We start from the raw sequence: 21,536 nt of genomic DNA on the forward strand, positions 1-21,536 counted from the left end.
GGGTTCTTGCGTTGGGTGTAGAATTACTCAGCTCTGATTGGTTGTGAGTTTTCTTACGGCTGTTCTGATTTTTACCATTGCAAGGTAATGGCTTAGTAGTGATTTTTTCTCGTGTTGCAGATATCTCAGTTTAACTGCTGCTACAATACAAAGCCTTTAGTCCTAAGAATTTCAGGAAAAATGTGAAATTTGAATACATGATAACACACTCATTTTATAAGGTTTCTGAGGCATTCACTTTGTGTGTTGGTATTGATTTTGCTATTTGTGTCTAATCTACAGGGGAATTGTTAACCTCAGAACACAAATGTCAGATTCTGGACCTAGACTCTGAACCAAATGACATAAGAATTTGGTTCAGGCCGGGCGCGGTGGCTCACGCTTGTAATCCCAGCACTTTGGGAGGCCGAGGCGGGCGGATCACGAGGTCAGGAGATCGAGACCACGGTGAAACCCTGTCTCTACTAAAAAAATACAAAAAAATTAGCCGGGCGTGGTGGCGGGCGCCTGTAGTCCCAGCTACTCGGAGAGGCTGAGGCAGGAGAATGGCGTGAACCCGGGAGGCGGAGCTTGCAGTGAGCCGAGATTGCGCCACTGCACTCCAGCCCGGGCGACAGAGCGAGACTCTGTCTCAAAAAAAAAAAAAAAAAAAAAAAAAGAATTTGGTTCACAGAACATTTTAAGTTTCACTGTAGTTGTTTTTATAAAATACAGAGGCTCAGTGACAACTCACTAGATTTTTGTCATCTAGGAAAACTATAATATTGTATATGAAGGCTTTCAATTAGTTTAAAGGAAAAATTACAAAAAGTAAATATAACTTTGCATTCAATAATAAAACAATTTAAATATGTGTTTTAGTTTTAAGACAGTAAAAATTTCTAAAGTAATACTCAAGCTTAATTTTTAGAAAGAATTTATTACCCAGTTGCATTTATTTTTTATTGAAGTAGTACCATTAATTTTTTTTCTAAATGTTATCTTTTTGTGAAGTATGCATTCATTAATTGTTTTAACCTGTGCAATTCCCTAAGAAAACTGTTTTCACAAAGACAGTACTTTGAAAAATGTTTAAACTTTTATTTCTGGGCTTTATTTCCATTCTTTTAATTCTTGACATAAAGAGCAATCCCTTTCAAATTATTGAGCATGCATGGACATATTATCTACCTATTCTTGCATTAAAAAAAAAGCCTGAGAGTTTCTGCATATCCACTGTCGCTGTCAGTTGTGTATGTCAAAAATATTTCCTGTCAGGTTGTTAATTGAGATAGTGCTGAATGGAACCAGTATTTTAAATAAAAGAGTAAGCAAAAAACTAAACCTTCTATTTACTAGCCCGGAAAGACTAACACATAACACTCAGACTAATATAGATGAAATCTAGGAGCTATGGCTCACTCCTGTAATCTCAGCATTTTGGGAGGCCTACCCACTTGAGGCCAGGAGTTCAAGATCAGCCTGGGCAATATAGCAAGACTCCTGTCTCTGCAAAAAGTTTTAAAAAATTAGTCAGAGATGGTGGTGCCAGCCTGTAGTCCCAGTTACCCCGGAGGCTATGAGGGCGGATTGCTTGAGCTCCAGAGTTAGAGGCTGCAGTGAGCCAAGATTGCACCACTGCACTCCAGCCTGGGTGACAGAGTAAGACCTTGTCTCTAAAAAAGGGAAATACATTTATTAGTGTCTTCTGTTTGCCAGGCTTTGAGCCAGGTACAGGACTAGAGTGATGAATGAAACACTATGTCTGCCTTCCAAGTGTTTTACGATCCAGTTGTGTATGATGGCAAGTAAATGGGCAAATAATGATCCAGTATAATAAATGCTGCTAAAGAGGGAAGTCATCTCATCTAACTATCAACATCATCTCATCTAACTATCAACAACATCATGACTATCATTTAGATAGTCATCCCATCTAAAGAGGGAAGAGTGTCCCAGTGGAAGAGACAAGCAAGCTGACATTTCCTGTTGTTAGCTTTTCCTTCTTAAACATTCCATCAGAATCCATGGAATAAACTGATGGAATAAAACTGATAAAGATGTTTCCTATTTTGAAAAAAAACGTTAATTTGCTTCATAGTTCAGGAAAATACCATGCTGGTTTGACTCAGAAGTTAACAGATGTGTCTGACCTGCTTTTTTTGTTGGTGGATTATTTCAACTAAAGTTCTCATTATACTTAAAAATATTTGTTAAAACTTGTACCCTTCCCAAATTATGCACATTTAAAAATGTTTAAAATTTCAAAAATTAAACATAAGACTTTCTGTCCTATATTTTTACCATCCAATTTATACATAAGTATATATAGACAATATACTGTTGCTGCTTAATGCAAAATAGATGTCCTTAAGACAATTTAGTATTTGTTTACAAATATATATGTACAATTTTCCTCCTGATTTGAAACTGCAATTTTATATATTTAGAGGGAAAAAAGCCAAATCGTGCTAGAGTGCACTAGATTTCATGTAAGAGCTGTTTGGCGCAGTGGAAGAGTCTCAAAGGACTCAGTGCTTTTTCATACTTCGTGTTCTTTCATGTAAACCTGATTTGAGAAATTCGCCATCACCTTTTCCTTTACAGAAACTTCGTAACAAGTCAGCATCCATTTGTAGTCTCTGGTTCATCTCAAATGGTTAGCCTCTTCTCCTTCTTTTGTTTTTTGATGGCCTTTGTCATGTTGCATCCTAAATTTATATCTGTAGGCACAACTCCTCTTGTGAACTCCAATTGTTCCTTCTTAGTCTTTGCTTGGATTTCAAATTTAACCGAACCAAAACAGAACTGTTGGACTTGCTCTCAACTCCCTGTAACCAAACTTGTTCCTGTTAAATTCTTCCTCATCTTAGTAAATGGTAGCTATGATCTTCCACTTGTTCAGGCCAAAAACTGGAGCATTATCCTGACTCCTTTCATTCCCCATAAGCGGTCCCTGCAGTAAGGCCTGGTGGCTGTGCTACCCACTTCTCCCACCACCGACATCCGAGTCCCCATTGTCTATCGCCTGGGCTGTAGTAGTGACTTCCTAAACCATTTTCTCCACTTCCATTCACCTTCTTATAGCCCATTCTCTACACAACAGCCAGAACAATCCTTTTAAAACAGAAGTCAGACTCCTTCACGCCGTGGCTCAAAATCCAGTGGCTTTCTATCTCCTTCGGAGCAAAACCCAAATATGGCGGTAGGACCATAAGTGATCTTCCCTCCCTCCTTGAGCTCGTGTTTTGCCCCCCTACTTTCCTGCTCCGCCTTGGTCACACTAGCCTCTTTGCTGTTCCTCTGTGACCACGGGCATTCCTAGCTTAGGGCCTTTGCACTTGCTCTTTCTCCTGATATGAGCCTTTAGCGCCTATAAATACACACGTTCATTTCAGCAGTCCCTTCAGGTCATTGCTGAAATGTCAACTCATCCTAAAGAGCTTTCTTGACGACTTTTTTTTCTCTGCAAGGACCTTGTTTCTCTCCTTGGCACTTATCTACATGTGACATTTTTCTATCATTGGGTTTAAAACAAAAATCTGTGTATTCAACTAGAACTTGAGCTCCACGGAGGCAGGAACTCTTGTTTTGTTTTGTGTTTTTCTTCACTGCTCTTTTCCTCGCACCTGTCTGAAGCTGTGATTTTAGCCAGGATCTAGATTTCCTGATTCTGGTCCAGTGCTCTTTCCATGGTTCTGTGTGACCTCATACATCAACCTTATTTCACAAATGAGGTTTTTAAGTTCCTTGAGCACAGCGATTGCATTTTTTACTGCTTCTGCTCCGTCCCCGCATAAGACATAGGACTGTGCCATATACCCAGTGATGGACTCCTGGTAAATGCCGTGGCTGGACTAAATGACCTCCAGTGCTCCTTGTGGTCTTCACCAACGTTCATCACATTACAAGCCCACTCAAGGGATACTTTGCCTTTTGTAGGAGTAAGAGACAAGTTGCTATTCCTCAGCAGATACACAGTGGCATTTGGAAACTGCATGCAGTTTGAGTGAAAAAATCATGATACAGCAGGAGTCTAGTTTTCAATAAATAGCTTATTTGTATTCTGGATTTTGAACATTTCATGTAACTGTAACTTTGGGGTAGTGGATAATGAGACTGAAATTAATGGTTCCTGTGCTGGCTTAAGTCTGTTTTTTTTCCCCAGGAGGTTGGTATTTCTGCACTTAACCACCTGATGTTGTTGGGGGGAGTATATCCCAGATAAATTCTGTTGTAAATCAAAGAGCATCCATGATTGGCTTGGATCTTTCTTAAGCAACTACTAAGATGCTCCTACATTTGAGTTTGAAAATTTTTATTCTCTTGGCTATGAAGTTTCTTAAGTGACTCTAGTAATACTGATGGTTTTCCCCCTTGTTTTTACAGGTGATCTGCAACTCTTTTACCATCTGTAATGCAGAGATGCAGGAAGTTGGTGTTGGCCTATATCCTAGGTATGGTGTATGGTACTTCATTTACTGGAAGACACACTTTCATTCCCACCCAAATCCCCAGCCCTTTGGAGGTAGTTAGAAAGGCAGTTGCAGCAGCTTGTTCAAGAGCCAAGCTTAAAACTTAGCAATAAATTACCAAAAAAAAATGGAAAATGTTAAATTTAAAGAAAACAATTTTATAACCCCACATTATATGCTGTGATATTAACAAAGGGGCAGATCTCAGAACTAAATTCTTGTTCTCGGGGACTTTGGGTGAAGAAGTTGAGGATGGTGGGTGCTAATTATTAACATCAGGCTGATTTTTGGTTATTCCCCAATTTCCTGAGCTGAAGCACGTGATTATTTCACCAGATTTGCCGTACGTATCAGTTGGGTTCATTTTGTCTTTTGAGTTGGCATACTGTGAGCCCTTTCACTCAAGGAGGCAAGACAACTCTCAGGCTTTGGCCCTTGAATGCTCTCTCCAGCTGTTGCTGAGCTGATTCTTACCAATGAGCTATGAAACTGTCTTTCCACAAGCCCTATAGGCATGCCCAGTTTCATCTTGTTTTTATGCCATAAGAGTCCAAATACAAATTTAGACTTTCTAATAATTGCGAATCTAGGATTTCAGCCTTTTTTCTTATTTCTCACAATTGTGATTAACCGTAGGTCAGGTCTACTGGTAGGTGGTTCTCCAAAGGCAGTAACATAGGATGATTCAAAGCATGAGCTCTGAGTTCAGGCCACCTGGTCCAAATTCCATCACCACTTACTAGTTGTATGTCCTTGAGCAAGTCATTTAGTTTCTGTGTAACAGTCTCCTTGCCTGTAAATGATCCTCATAAGATTGTTGTGAGGATTAAATGTGATGAACATGCTCAAGTGCAAGAAGGTGTTTCTACATAGTAAGTGCTCATTCTAATTAGTACCAATTCCTGATAGCAGCTTAAATCCATTTTGTTTCCCAGATGGCAAGAAATGTCCCTCCAAGGTAAGAAAATGACTGGACCGTGGCCCAGGATGCATCAGGTTGTAGTTGGCAAAATAACGTCAGCTCTCTATTTAAGAGCAAATACTCCTAATTATTTTTCAGTGTGGATGTTCTAGCAAAGGCGGCCATTTCTCCAAAGGAGCCTCAACAAATGAGATCCTATGGGAAGGGTCAGTGGTGTCTTGGCTGCTGCATCCCATTATGTCTGAGTATTTTATTTATTTATTTTTTTTTGAGATGGAGTCTCAGTCTGTCACCCAGGCTGGAGTGCAGTGGTCACTGCAACCTCCACCTCCCGGGTTCAAGTGATTCTCCTGCCTTCACCTCCCGAGTAGCTAGGACTACAGGCATGTGCCACCACACCCACACCCAGCAAATTTTTTTGTATTTTTAGTAGGGACAGGGTTTCACCATATTAATCAGGCTGGTCTCAAACTGCTGGCCTCAAATGATCCACCCACCTCGGCTTCCCAAAGTCCTAGGATTACAGGCGTGAGCCACCGCACCCAGCTCTCTAAGTATTTCTGAGTCGGTTTCTTTCTGACCTTCATGTTGGGTTGCCTTATTGACTGTTAGCTAATCAGTCAACTATGCCCCAATCCCCAAAAAGGACTCAGGAAATTTTTTTTATTATTAAATGATAGAATTCCCTAATTAGCCTGCATCTTGGGGAGTATTGCACTTCATGGGAGGTGTGCTAGTGACATTCCTGTGAAGGCACCCGAGTACTGAATCCCTGGTGTCCTGTCAACCCTACCTGCTGCTGCCCCCCAAAGGAAGGTGTCTTTTACCCACTGCATTTGTTAAATTTAATTGACAGTCTTCCCCCCTTTTTTTTCCAGTATCTCTTTGCTCAATCACAGCTGTGACCCCAACTGTTCGATTGTGTTTAATGGGCCCCACCTCTTGCTGCGAGCAGTCCGAGACATCGAGGTGGGAGAGGAGGTAAGGAAACTCATGCTTCCCAGCCTGGCCTTCTTTCCTATCAAAGACCCTCTCAGCTCGGCCTGTCCCTGAAACTGTTTGTGCCTGAGGGGACAACTTTTCATTGTCCTTCTGCCAGTGAGAGCATTCGTAGTACAGTCACCTCTCCCCAGCAACCTATCCTTTCTTCTCCCAAATTACAAATGGGCTAATTTTTTAGGGGAGAGGTCACCATATTTCTGGATGATGACAGTTCCTGTCCTATGTGTGTGAGAGAGAGAGGAGTTTGTGTGTGACAGAGGGTGTGTGTTTTGTGCACACACCGGGAAGTCATTAAATCTCCTCAGTGGCAACAGCTGAGCAGCCTCTCATATCCTTCCGTGGGCAGGGGGGGGCATCCCAGCTTGTGAGTGGGATTCCCCAAGACATTTTTACTCGAAAGGCCGCTGGTTACATTGAAGGAAATTATGCACATTTACTTTGTGCTAGTAAAGCAAACAGCTTATACTGTCTCGGGCTGACACTGGGACTTGACAAACCCATCAGCATCTCTGGGTGATCATTTCAGCAAAGATGCAAAGGGAATAGAGGACAAGGAGGATGACCTCCCGCAGTGAACTGGCCTTGACCCCTCCAGTTTGACAGACTGTCCAGCCAGCCTCTTTTGGTGAAGAACCTTTTCACAAGGCAGCTGCAAATGGGCTGCTCTAGGGCTCTGAACCTGAGCCTGCACTGGTTTGCACAGTGACTACCCATGCTGAGTTCTGAGTTACAGATATTTATACTTTCCAGAACCCCGTTTCCTTCTCCTTTCCAATTTGCTAAAGTGGATATTTATTGCAAGGAAAACAGTATCGAAAGCCTTTATTGCATTTATGCAGCACTCAGCCAATAAAACCTAAACTCAGAGCTACCATATTTTATGGAGACAGGGATTTGGCTTTGACAAGATTCTCCCCAAACTGATTTTCAGTGGAATGGACCACTTCTTATACAACTACTTGCTAAATTTCCAGATTTTAGGAACAGTGTATGAAATATACTGGGATATATGTTAATGAGATGGAGAATGTAGTTTTTTCTCTTTTTTTCTGGGGCCACAAAGGACTTCAAGGCAGGTAAGAGATGAAACCACTATCTATTTTCAGCAATATTCATTTGGGGGCTGAAAAGTGGCTGCTGCTGTTGTCGATGATGATGATGATTTTGCAAATTAAAAAACCAAGTAACTTGACAAAAGCAATTAGAATTGGTTGGAATTTTCAGAAACAACAAAGACAGTTTCTTATATTTTCCTAGGCTCGGCTGCCAGTCATTCTCCCGTGGTTGCTTTTCACTTAGTTGAATAAAACACCTTGTCTTTAGGTGCTGCTTTCACTTCTTCACATCTATCTCTTTCCGTCTCTGGAGCAACAAGCAAATACGAGACATTGCCACTCAGTGTAAAGCCCTTTAGACTCAGATATTTTCCCCTGTGGTGCTTAGCAAGGCATCTTCTCAACAGAAACAAGGTTCTCCCCACAAGTCCTTCATATGTACCAGTTTAAGAGAATAAACATTTCTCCATTCCATTCTGTAGGTCTTGCTGAACGTTTCCCCTGATTCATTGTCCTCTCTGTCCGCTATATCTCTTTGTCTTAATGTTATATGCCCTTCAAGGCCGTTTGTTATGATTTAAATGTGTCCCCCAGATTCCATCTGTTGAAAACTTTATCCCCAAATTCTTGCTGATGGTTTGTGGAGGTGGAGTCTTTGGGAAGTAATTCAGATTAGATAAGGTTATCAGGATGGGAACCCCATGATGAGATTGGTGGCTTTATAAGAAGAGGATACTCCTGCCACTTCCTCCTGTGATGCTCTCTACCATGTTAACAGGCAGCAAGAAGGCCCTCCCCAGATGCAGGTGCCATGCTCTTGGCATCATGCTTCCCAGTCTCCAGAACTGTGAGAAATTTACTTATAAATTACCCAGTCTGCGGTATTCTGTTAAAACAACAGAAAATGGACTAAGATACCCTTTCAATCACATCTCTTGTGTAACTCTTTCCCTGATTTCCCATATTAGAAGGAGTTCTTTTCCTTTGAGTTCTCCCTTATAGTGGTTATTAATACATCTTTGGCACGTATCATGGCTCTTTTGGAGACCTCTCTATTTATGAGCTTTATGAGGACAGACTATTGGGTCTTATTTCTGTATCTCTTAGCACTTTGCTTTGCACCCAGGAGGCATTTGATAACTTTGTGTTGAATTGACTCTCTATTATATTGAGCTTACTCTAGTGACCAGCAGTATTTCTTGTGGGGACACTGTTGCCATTTTGAATGGGACAGTTCTTCATTGTGTGGGATTGTTGCATCATTGGAGAAGACTTGTGTCCTTGGCGTGTGCTTAACTAATGCCTGTAGCCATCCCCCAACAACTAAAATATATCCTATGCCTTTCAAACTGACCCCTTGGAGCAGAGGTAGGGGAGAGGGAGAGCCATGAGAAAAGACATTTTGAGCCATTGATTAAGCAGGGTAATTCCTATTGTACAAACATTAGCTTTAAATTAATGAAGGAATAAATCTAGACATCTTGTGTTCCAAACACACAAAAATGGTAAATACGTGAGGTAATGAATAACCTAAATACCATGACTTGATCATTACACATCCTATGCACGTAACAAAATAGTACCTGGATCCCATAAATATGTATAAATATTATGTATTAATTTTTTTTAAGTTAAAATTCCTTGGGAAAAAAATTTAGACATTTTGGTAATTTCATATCATGAGCTTTGTATTTGGCTTCAGTGCTCATTAGGGCACCCACAGTTTTAATATGAGCTATTTGGGATCTGTGTGTCAGAATATAGGCTTCACAATGGAAGACTCAACAGCAACTGAGGCAGAAGTTCCTCAATCTACATTTGTTGAGTAAATTAATGAGACTTCTTAAAGATAATATAAGAGCTGGAATAGGGCCGGGCGCCGTGGCTCATGCCTGTAATCCCAGCATTTTGGGAGGCCAAAGCAGGCGGATCACTTGAGGTCAGGAGTTTGCGTTCAGCCTGGCCAACATGGTGAAACCCCGTCTCTACTAAAAATACAAAAAATTAGCCAGGTTGTGGTGGCAGGTGCCTGTAATCCCAGCTACTCAGGAGGCTGAGGCACGAGAATCACTTGAACCCGGGAGGCAGAGGTTGCAGTGAACCGAGATCGCGCCATTGCACTCCAGCCTGGGCAACAAGAGTGAAACTCTGTCTCAAAAAAAAAAAAAAAAAGCTAGAATAGAATCTCAGACACTTATAAATGACTGGCAGTCCTCAGGGGTGTCCCATGGCTCCTGAAAGGAAGGGAATATGAAAGCCAGTCTACTGCCAGTTTAAGATGGGAGCATTTCAAACCTCACACAAGGGGAGCTAGAAAATTGCACAAGGTCTATCATAACAGAAGTTGTCATGGAAATTTCTTACCCCTTGTTTCTCTCTATAGAAATCCATCCTTTGGACCCTCTTTGGACAGTTTCCTTGCAAACCAGCAACATTTATAATACTTTGCTGTTTAAGGCTCTCCATTGTAATGCTGAGTTATTGGGTCTTTTTTTTTTTTATATGACTTTGGATTTTTGTCTCCTCATTCAGCCACCTCCTACAGAGAGAGATATGTAATATCATTTAAGTCATGGCGCACGTGACTGGATTGCTGATGGCTACCTTTTCAAAATTATCTTAAATATGAAATTTATTTGGTCTGATAGTTTTATAAAACATGGATCAAGGAGGAAAGCTGGGTAGGCCAAAGCAATCTTATGGGAGTTCCTGGTTAAAATAACTTGTAGCTGTTACAAATAATGCCATTGGCTGTCAGCGTTCTCTGGCGCCATATCAACTGGGAGAAATGTGATTGACACAAGTTGAATGAATTAGTATCCCTAATGTCAGTCTTAATCTGATGTCTTTTGGGATTAAGACAGTCTGTTTCTTCTCTTAGTCATCTTATTAGCTAAACCATTAAACAAATTCACTGCATGTTTACTGGATGTCAGGAGTTGGGTAGCAGTTTTAGAAACCTTCTCTAATACAAAGATTATGAAGACCCAGCCCTGACTTCAAGAGTTCAAGGTATAGTTGAGGAAACTGACAGAGAACAGAAAACAATAATAGAATTAAGATGCACAGTGGTGTAAATGGGCACAGGGCTTATAGAAGCTCAGAGCAGGAGCACTCAAGTGATTAGAAAGGGGAGGGAGTGGAGAGTGGTTAAGGAATGCTTCCAGAGGACTGACTGCTAGACTCTGGAAGGATCCATGGAGTTAGAGTTGGATGAGGCTGGAAAAGGCATTGTAGACAGAGGCACAGAGGCCAGGGACAGAATGGTGAGTTCAAGGAGCAAGAAGCAGTACTCATCAATAGATGACGAAAGAATTTAGATGTGACCCGAAGTTGAGGGAATATGTTGGGATCAGACTGACAAACCCCATGGGGGCCTTATTACAGACCTTGGTTTAGCTGAAGGTTTCATAACGTTGTCTGGTCTATAGGAGGCGCCCAGTAAGTATTTGTGGAAGGGAGAAGGACAAGCAGCGGGACATTATTGAAGGGTTTCAGCAAAGGAACTGCGTGGCCAGATTTTCTTTTTTTTTTTTTTTCTACATGTTTACAAATGTTACAGTTTTTTATTGTACATACTATACATAGAACATTTAAAGAAAACAATTTTTAAAACCCCACACAATTCTAACCCCTGAGTTAGATTTGGGATAGCACAAATTAAACATTTTACTCAGTGTACATTCAATTTTACCTCAGTCACTGTTGCTGTAGTGTGAGTTTTTCTCAACTCGTTGAACCATATGAGTGAAACGTGATGTTTCCTTTGCCTTTCATTCACTTTTTGTATATACCACCATGGCTATGATGATAGGGAACATTTATGGGGTGATTCAATTTAGGAAGCAATAGATGAAGCCTAATAGGTAAAAACAAAAATCAAAACCCAAGGACTACAAAACTGAGTAAGACCTAAGTAGTCTGTACCATCTTTGGAATCTTAGAAAACTCAGATAATGTTACGTATTCATTTATTTTATGGAAGAAAATGTAAGGTTTAAACTGGGAAATGATTTGTTCAGTGCTACACTTACTGCTACGCAGTGTGGAGGGGGTCAGTAATAAAGCTTCATTCTCAGGATTGAAGTAACAAATTATTTATCTAGGACAGTGCCCAGCACATGACGCTTAATAAATAGTGATTTTCTTCTTCCATTTGTGATTAGAGTCTCCTGAAGGGAAAAGTAGAGCTCAAACGGTGAGTGTCCAAAAAAATGATGACATTATAGATTTCTCATAAATTGTGGAAACAAATATTTAGAGAATCTATCAAAACTATAGTAAATAGATCTCTTCTCACATATCAAAGCAGAATAATTAGTCTTTGGTGGAGGTGGTCTGGCTGATGTTTGGACTTGGCAAGAAAGAATGCTAAAACTGTTGAATAACATTTGGTTTGTGTGTAGAAGTGTTGGTCCGTGATGACATCCACACAGATTATTTTCCATTCTTAAATTAACATTTTCTATAAGCAGTCTTTGTTCTAATACATGCTCCTCTGAAATTGAAGCTGAAAGTGTTATGACTAGTTTCACTTTAAATGAAGGTACCTTTAAGTCTGAAATGAGCAGGTGCTTTCAGGTTTAGGCTGTTGAATACAAACACATAAAAGTTTGATTTTTGTTTTTGGCTTAAGATGATAAAATTACTTTTAACAGGGTTTTATTAAATTATAGTCAATAAATAACTAAATTGTGATTTCACAGTTAAATTCATTATAAAAGTCCATATCCCATTCTTAAGAATGGATAAGTGTAAAAGACATATAATTTCATTTACCTTTTGAATTAAGCTAAAAGAATACTTTAGTAACCTAACTGTGATTTAAAAAAAAAATTTCAACTTTTATTTTAGATTCAGGGGGCACATGTGCAGGTGTGTTGCATGGGTATATTGCATGATAGTGAGCTTTGGGGTGTGATGAATCCCATCACCCTGGTAGGGAGCATGGTACCCAACAGTTTTTCACCCCTTGCCCTACCTCCTTCTCCAGTAGTGCCAGTGTCTGTCATTGCCATCTTTACGTCCATGAATACCCAATGTTTAGTTCCCACTTATAAGTGAGAACATCAGGTGTTTGGTTTGATAGATTCTCTAAATATTTGTTTCCATAGTTTATGAGAAATTTATAATTGCTGTGTTTGGTTTTCTGTTTCTGCATTGATTTGCTTAGGAGAATGGCCTCTAGCTGCATTCATGTTGCCACAAAGGACATGTTGTCATTCTTTTTTGTGGCTGCATACTATTCCATGGTATATATGTACCACATTTTTTAGCCCACTGTTGATGGGCACTTAGGTTGATTATATTTCTTTGCTATTGTGAATAGTACTGTGATGAACATGTGAGTGCATGTGTGTTTTTGGTAGAATGACTTATTTTCTTTGGGTATATACCCAGTAATGGGATTGTTGGCTCAAATGGTAGTTCTGAGCTCCTCTCCAAACTGCCTTCCACAGTGGCTTAACTAATTTACATTCCCACCAATAGTGTATAAGTGTTCCCTTTTCTCCACAGCCTCACCAACATTTGTTATTTTTGGACTTTTTAGTAATAGCCATTCTGACTGGTGTAAGATGGTATCTCATTGTGGTTTTGATTTGCATTTCTCTGATTAGTGACGTGGAGCATTTAAAAAGCATGTTTGTTGGCTGCTGGTATGTCTTCTTTTGAAATGTGTCTGCTCATGTCTTTGGCCCACTTTTTACTTGGGTTATTTGCTTATTGCTTAAGTTCCTTATAGATTCTGGGTATTAGACCTTTGTCAGATGCATAGTTTGTGAATATTTTCTCCCATTCTGTAGGTTGTTTGTTTACTTTGTTGATAGTTTCTCTTGCTGTGCAGAAACTCTTCAGTTTAGGTCCCACTTGTCAATTTTTGTTTTTGTTGCAGTTGCTGTTGAAGACTTAGTCATACGTTCTTTCCGAAAGCTGACGTCCAGAATGGTGTTTCTTAGGTTTTCTTCTAGGGTGCATAAAGTTTGTGGTCTTACATTTAAATTTTTAATCTTTGAGTTAACTTTTATATATAGTGCAAGGTAGGTGTCTTCTGCATATGGCTAGCCAGCCATCCTAGCACCGTTTATTGAATAGGGTGTCCTTTGCTCATTGCTTATTTTTGTATGACTACTTTTCTGTGTGTAGGCAAGGTTGGGAGAATGAGGGTCAGAGTGATGTAATAATCCAGGGAAGAGAGAAAAGTGGTAGCCTGAAGTCAGGGGGAGCTCAGGTGGTGGCTTGTGATAGGGTATCTGAAGACTATAATATTTAGAAGGTAAAATTAGCAGGATTTGTGAAACAAGGAAAGACACAATGATACTCAGGTTTGACTTTAAAAAGAAGTGATATTTTTCAGGCTTTTTTCCAGTTCTGAGCCAGTATTAACAGAAACATTTGTAACTGTGATCACGGAATTCTAGAAATGAAACAAGGTCTAATTTTAACTTGGTCATCTTTTTTTTTTTTTTTTTGAGACGGAGTCTTGCTCTGTGGCCCAGGCTGGAGTGCAGTGGGGCGATCTCTGCTCACTGCAAACTCCGCCTCCCGGGTTCACGCCATTCTCCTGCCTCAGCCTCCGGAGTAGCTGGGACTACAGGCACCCGCCACCACGCCCAGCTAATTTTTTATATTTTTAGTAGAGACGGGGTTTCACCATGTTAGCCAGGATGGTCTCGACCTCCTGACCTCGTGATCAGCCCGCCTCAGCCTCCCAAAGTGCTGGGATTACAGGCATGAGCCACTGCACCCAGCCTTAACTTGCTCATCTTATCCACTCAGTTGTAGACAATGAAAAGATGGTTTCATGGAAAAGGAGTTCATTTTGTCTTAAGATTTTGATGTAAGCTATGTATTCAAGATCTAGAAAATCTCCTCCATTATATTACTGTAATGTCAGAAATGATTTACTGCATTTTCTATAAGAGCTGCACTAAAATGGCAGAGCAGTGGTCAGTGGCATTAATATTTTAATGCAATTTTGTTCTGTGCCATTAAGGTGTCTACTGATCAATGGCCAAGTTTCACATATACGTTCCCACTAAATGAGCCCTACATTTACTGAGTAGATATTCCATTACAACTGGTGAGTCAATGAGTCTTTAATACAGGTTTTTATCTTTGGCTAATAACATGATTTTAGCTGTCATTACCAGTTAGTAATCTGGCTGTTTTTTCCAAAAATATGAATAAAATATTTTTGCCATTAAGCCCTTCACAACTGATAACCAGATATTCTGCAGACTTCATTGGCATAAAAGAAGCACAAAAATAGGTCACTTTCTCTGAGGTAATGGGGCAGTTGCCATAGGAAGAGGTGTATTGGAGCCAAGCTTGGAGGATGAGAGGCTCTCAGTAAGCGGAGTGTGGACGAGAGGCTCGCTTAGGCAGTGATGCCCAGACACGTGTTGGCAAGGTGTTCATTGTTTCAGAGGTCTAGCAATGTGCATAACTGTGACAGGCTGGAGTTCAGGAGAGACATGGAGACTAGAAAGGCAGACAGAAAAACAGCTGAGGGAAAGCCTTGTGTGCCTTTATTCAGGGACAGTGAGAAACCATCGCAAGTTTTCACGTAGAAAAATGACGTGATCGCTTGGGAGTTTTAGGAAGATCTCTCTCAAAGCAGTTTAGAAGAGGAAAGTTACCCTGACGGCGGCGGGGAAGCCAGTTAGAAAGCCATTGCGTAGTCCAGGTAATGGCTCCAGGCAGTTACAGTATACCGAGCGAGGCTTTAAGTGTCCATTTATTGGGGTTAAATGAAATAATTAGTCTCCTGTTGCCCATTCACTGCCTGACAAGATCACTCGTGAGTTTTGGCCCTTGTAATAAAGTCTTGGGTTAGTCAAGCACATTTTTTTCTGATGTGACAGACCCTGGAGTTAGTGGCTTCACACTGGACACATTGTAATCTCCCAATAACTACTGTCCATTTACCTGCTCTGATAGTGGGAGTTGATGACTAAGAGCCATTGGGGTGGATTCAGAATTAGTGTCCTAGAGTTAACCCAAGAGGGGACATAGGGATGGGCTCATTTGCTACCTCCCCTCCTGTAAGGAAACTGGGACCCACAGAGCCTGATAGTATAAGGTGAACGTATCTACTGTCCCAGACTTACTCATAGGCTGTTTTAAAAAGTGAGCTTGGAAATCGGTTATTTGGAATTTGGAACATAGCATTCGTTAGAAACAAGAGGAACTTGCCTGGTATGGTGACCCTTTGTGCCTCACAGGCAACCCTGGCTTCAGATCATGAAGCAAGAGAAACATGGAGGAAATCACACAGTGGCTGTTGTCTCAGCTGAAGGATCTCAGTTGCCACAGAACATTCCCTAACATAGGTGTGAGTATTTTAGGTTTGACGGTGCTACTGAAACTCCTTAAGAGACGCCAGCTTCTTCTACAGCCCTCTCTCCCCGCCAAGTATGAGAAGCAGCCATGTTAAAGTAAAAAGAGCACCAGACTTATCAAGAGACCTGGGTGCCGTCTTCAGTGTTACCTGAACCCAAGACCGTTGCTAGTTTTACTGTGCTGTGCTGCCTCGCCACAAACAGTAGATCTCAGTAACGTCATTGTCTGTATCTCTTAAGGGCAGATACTCTGGTCTCTGGGTGTGGAGCAGCATGTTATGGTTGCCTAATGTGAAGACTCTGTGGAGAGCCAGCCAGGCAGATCAGGCTGTGGCCCCTGTCCCCTTGGTGATGGTGACGGCTGTGGTGGATCTGACAGATCTGGCTGGCCAGCCCAGCCATCCACCATCACCCCTACAGCTTGAGAGAGTCCTTCCCAAAGCTTTGTTTTCTGCCAGAGAGGGTGCCTGCCTTTGCCCTACTATGATTTCAAACAAGCAAGATCATGCTTTGTAGACATGAGATGCTTTCTTTTAAGTATAAGGAAAACCACCTGGAGTTTTTTGCTCTAGGGAGTGTTTTGCATCTCTTTCAGTGGATAATCCTGCCTTCTTGCTCTCCCAAAGTCTTCACTTCTTCCCCCACCACACCGCCATGATTACTTTCTACTTTTAAAAGCAAAGAAGTAATTTCTACAGTATGGTACAGGCTGATATATGATGCAGGAAAAGAAAAACTAGAGCAGGGGAAGGGAATTGGGTTGTTACTTTTAATAGGGCATTGAGGTTAAACCTTAATGAGAAAGTGGGATTTGACTGAAACTCAAAGGCGATGAGGGAGGTTGTCATAGTAGGCGGGGCGGAAGGGCAGAGGGAACAGCCAGTGCACAGGCCTTTGAGGTAGGAGTGTGTGTGGAGCCAGACAGGAGGCCAGCCTGGTGGAGCAGCAGCAAAGAGGGAAAGTGGGAAATGAGAGGGAACAGGTGGGATTATGTGAAGCCATTGCTTCTCTACCTATGATGAAGGACCAGTTTTTCTTTTCCTTCGTAATCTATTGCAGACCAGTATTTTTATAAAATCTAGTGAAAATAAATTATTAGAAAAATGAAGGGCTGGGGCCGGGCGCGGTGGCTCACGCTTGTAATCCCAGCCCTTTGGGAGGCCGAGGCGGGCGGATCACGAGGTCAGGAGATCGAGACCATGGTGAAACCCCGTCTCTACTAAAAATACAAAAAATTAGCCGGGCGTGGTGGCGGGCGCCTGTAGTCCCAGCTACTCGGAGAGGCTGAGGCAGGAGAATGGCGTGAACCCGGGAGGCGGAGCTTGCAGTGAGCCGAGATCGCGCCACTGCACTCCAGCCTGGGAGACAGAGCGAGACTCCGTCTCAAAAAAGAAAAATGAAGGGCTGGGTGCAGTGGCTCACGCCTGTAATTCCATGGGAGGTCAAGGAGGAAGAATTGCTCAAGCCGAGGAGTTCAAGACCAGCCTGGGTAACATTGTGAAACTCCATCTCTACAAGAAATAGAGAAAATTAGTCATTGTGGTGGTACATGCCTGTAGCCCCAGCTACCTGGGAAGCTGAGGTGGGAGGATCACCCGAGCCCAGGAGGTTGAGGCTGCAGTGAGGCAGTGAGTTGTGATCATACCACTGCACACCAGCCTTTGTGGCAGAGTGAGACCCTGTCTTTAAAAAAAAAAAAAAAAAGCTCTATGTTTTACTATTAGAGTCATCTAAAATTACCCTTACCAAATTAGTAAAAAACATTTCTAAATATTAACTTTGTTTCTTGACTCATTTCGTCGTGGACTGGTAACCCACAGTGTGCACTGGCACCAATGTGGGGACCACAGTTTGAATTGCACTTGGGGAGTTAGAAGGACCAGGCTTTTACTCAGGCAAAGTGGGGAGATGTTGTGATGTTTCAAACAGAACATGTCATCTGACATATTTTAAGTGAATCACTCTGGCTAGAGGGTGGAGTGCAGGGGGCCTAGAGAAAGAATCAGGGAGACCAGTTATGAGACTTACATTTTACAGGTGAGAGGTAATGATGGCTCAGACCAGGATGGTAGCATTGGAAAAGGTAAAAAGTGGTTGATTGTGGGTAATTTAAGGTAGAGCCCACAGAATTTCCTGGTGGATTGGATGGCAAGTGTAAAGGAAAGAGTGAAGTCAAGGATGACTCGGAGGCTTCAACTTGGATAAGACAGAAGATGAGTTACTGTCAGCTGAGAGTGGGAATGCTCCAGCTGAGAGGGAACAGGTTGAGGGGAAGATCAAGCATTCTGTTTTCTGGATTTTGAATTAGACTTTCCTAAGAGATCTAATCAAGTGCAAAATGCTTAAGCATTATGATGTTGCCTAAAGACCGGTGACTTAATGGGACTCAGTGTTAGAGAGTGTCCGAGGAGTCCTTTAAATATATCCTCTCATTTATAACCCTTCACCATCCAAGGCAGGGGATACTACTCTGAAAGGGTGTAAGGCAGTCAGTTGAAATGCTTCCATCAGTGGTGGTACTCTCAAGTTAAACTCTCCCCTATTTGGAAATTATTCTACCCCCCTTTCTTTCTAAAACCTAATTAGAAATAAGAGAACTGTTTTCTCATTTCAAAGATACCAAATTTGGATGACCTTAAATTCCATGAGGCAGCTATAGAATTGGTTAGAATTTAAGAGCAATCTGGCTGTATCATCTGCCACCCTTTTGGTTGCCAGGATTAATTTGGCTTCTCTGATTGCTAATGGTTATAGAATTTATTAGCATACCTTAGTAATACCAAACATACAACAGCTTTTGATATTTTACTGTAGTGAAAAAAAGTAAGATACAAAAGTGGGTAGAGATCATAAGCCCCATTCTTTAAATATATGATACATATATACTTACCACATGATAAAGACTGAAAGGAAATAGATTAAAAATTTACATGTGATTATTTCGGTAGAGAAACTATAAGTGGTACCTTCTCTCTTATATTTTTGGTTTATAATAAAAAGTTTTACTCCAATAATTAGCAATAATAATAACCATTTGTTAAAGAAATGAGCACAGCAGATGTTTCAGCGCTTCCCTCTCTCTGGCCTGCACAGCTCACCATCTGCTACCTGGATATGCTGATGACCAGTGAGGAGCGCCGGAAGCAGCTGAGGGACCAGTACTGCTTTGAATGTGACTGTTTACGTTGCCAAACCCAGGACAAGGTATGTGGTATGGAACCAGATTGAAACACCTCCACGGCAATATCTCAATGATCTTCAGAGAACTCTGCCTTGATTTCATAAACCCAAAAGTAATGACCCTCAGTACATGGTAGGAAACAGATAAATAAGATAACTCATCGAACTGCGTATATTTTGTTTCCTGGAACTTTTGTCACCCACCAAGCTGAGATTTGACCGATTTAACCAAAGGTAAGGATCGATGGAGTTTAGAGTCAAGTGGGAATGTAGGCATTAAGCATTTAATTAAAAGGATGGGTGAAGGCCAGAGTGCTAGTAGAACGTATGTAGTAAGTGGGTTGAATTACATTATGATTGACAAGTTATTGCTCAGTAAACAACATACCAAGTTTTACCTAGTTTATTTCTTTAAAAATTTTTTTTTAAATAAAATCAGGTTTGTCAAAGTACAATTTACATGCAAAAAATTTACCCTACTTAGTGAGACAGTTCTATGATTTCAACAAACGCAGTCATGAAACTGCCATCAAAATCAAGATACAGAATGGTTTCATTTCCCAAAAAAGTGCCCTCATGTCCTTTATAGTCAACCCTACCACCCCTACCCCAACCCCTGATAACCGCTGATCTGTTTTTTATCCTTATAGTTTTTTCCTTTTGTTTTTAGATGACACATAATAATTGCACATATTTGTGGGGTACAGAGTGATACTTAATTGTGTGTATACTGTGTGTAGTATCAAATCAGGGTAATTAGCATATCTGTCACCTCATATATTTATCATTTCTTTGTGTTGTGAACATTCAGAATCCTCTTTTAGCGTTTTGAGAATACACAATAAAGTGAACCATATCCCCCTACAGTGCTGCAGATAAGCAGATTCGTTCCTCCTAAGCTTATGTTCATTAACCAACCTCTCCCCACCTTCCTAGCCTCTAGTACCCACAGTTCTCCTCTCTATTTCCATGAGACCAATTGTTTTTTGTTCCCGCATATGAGTGAGAACATGTAGTATTTTATCTTTATGCACCTGACTTACTTTGCTTACCATAGTGTCCTCTAGGCCCATCCATGTTGCCATGGATGACAGAGTATCATTTTCATGGCTGAATAATATTCCATTGTGTATATATGCCACATTTTCTTTATCTGTTTTTCCATTGATGGACACATAGGTTGATTTCATATCTTAGTTTTTGTGAACAGTGCTGCTGTAATAAACATGGGGCTGCAGGTATCCCTTTGATACACTGATTTTCTATCCTTTGGATAAATACCCAGTACTGTAATTGCTAGATTGTACGGTAGTTCTATTTTTAGTTTTTTGAGAACCCCTCATGCTGTTTTCCATAATGGCTGTACTATTAGGTGGGCACAAAAGTAATTGCAGTGTTTGCTGCTAAAATTAATGGCAGTGGCCTCATGGTAGAGGCCTTTCACCTCCTCAGTTAAATTTATTCCTAGGTGTCTTTTTTTAGGAGTGGGTAGCTATTACTTTTAATGGCAAAAACCACAATTACTTTTGCACCAGCCTAGTATGAGAGTACGTTTTCTCTACATCCTTGCCAGCAACTGTTATTATTTTTTTTTTTTGGTCTTTTTGATAATAGTCATTCTAATTAGGGTGAGATGACACCTCATTTTGGTTTTGATTTGCATTTCCCTGATGGTTGCTGATAAGCATTTTTATTGGCCTTTTGTATATGTGTTAGATAAATGTCTATTTAGATCCTTTGCCCTCTTTTGAATTGGAATATTTGTGATATTTTTGCTGTTGAGTTGTTTGAGTTCCTTGTATATTCTGGATATTAGTTCCTTTTTGAATGCATAATTTGCAAATATTTTCTGCCATTTTATAGGTTGTCTCTTCACTCTGTTGAGTGTTTTCTTTGCTCTGCAGAAGCATTTTGGTTTAATACAGTCTCATCTGTCTATTTTTGTTTTTGTTGCTTGTGCTTTTGTGGTCTTAGCCATAAAATCTTTGCCTAGACCAATGTCCTGAAGTGTTCTCCCTATGTTTTCTTTCTTTTTTTTTTAATTTAAGTTCTAGGGTACATGTGCACAATGTGCAGGTTTGTTACATATGTATCCATGTACCATGTTGGTGTGCTGCACCCATTAACTCGTCATTTAACATTAGGTATATCTCCTAATGCTTTCCCTCCCTCCTCCCCCCTCCACAACGGGCCCCGGTGTGTGATGTTCCCCTTCCTGTGTCCAAGTGTTCTCATTGTTCAATTCCCACCTGTGAGTGAGAACACGCGGTGTTTGGTTTTTTGTCCTCGCGATAGTTTGCTGACAATGATGGTTTCCAGCTTCATCCATGTCCCTGCAAAGGACATGAACTCATCATTTTTTATGGCTGCATAGTATTCCATGGTGTATATGTGCCACATTTTCTTAATATAGTCTATCATTGATGGACATTTGGGCTGGTTCCAAGTCTTTGCTATTGTGAATAGTGCTGCAATAAACATACGTGTGCATGTGTCTTTATAGCAGCATGATTTATAATCCTTTGCGTATATACCCAGTAATGGGATGGCTGGGTCAAATGGTATTTCTAGTTCTAGATCC

General features: G+C 40.9%; 1 protein-coding gene across 1 annotated transcript in view; it reads left to right on the forward strand.

Annotated features, from left to right (window-relative positions):
• Nucleotides 1–21,536, forward strand: part of SMYD3 (SET and MYND domain containing 3) — a 749,402-nt gene that overhangs the window by 577,019 nt on the left and 150,847 nt on the right. The window contains exons 6-8 of the mRNA XM_030812563.1: nt 4,369–4,436; nt 6,255–6,357; nt 18,869–18,979. Of these exons, the coding sequence (XP_030668423.1) occupies nt 4,369–4,436; nt 6,255–6,357; nt 18,869–18,979 (282 nt within the window). The remainder of the gene's footprint in view (nt 1–4,368; nt 4,437–6,254; nt 6,358–18,868; nt 18,980–21,536) is intronic.

Source organism: Nomascus leucogenys, chromosome 5, assembly GCF_006542625.1.
Source record: "Nomascus leucogenys isolate Asia chromosome 5, Asia_NLE_v1, whole genome shotgun sequence".
Lineage (NCBI taxonomy): Eukaryota > Metazoa > Chordata > Mammalia > Primates > Hylobatidae > Nomascus > Nomascus leucogenys.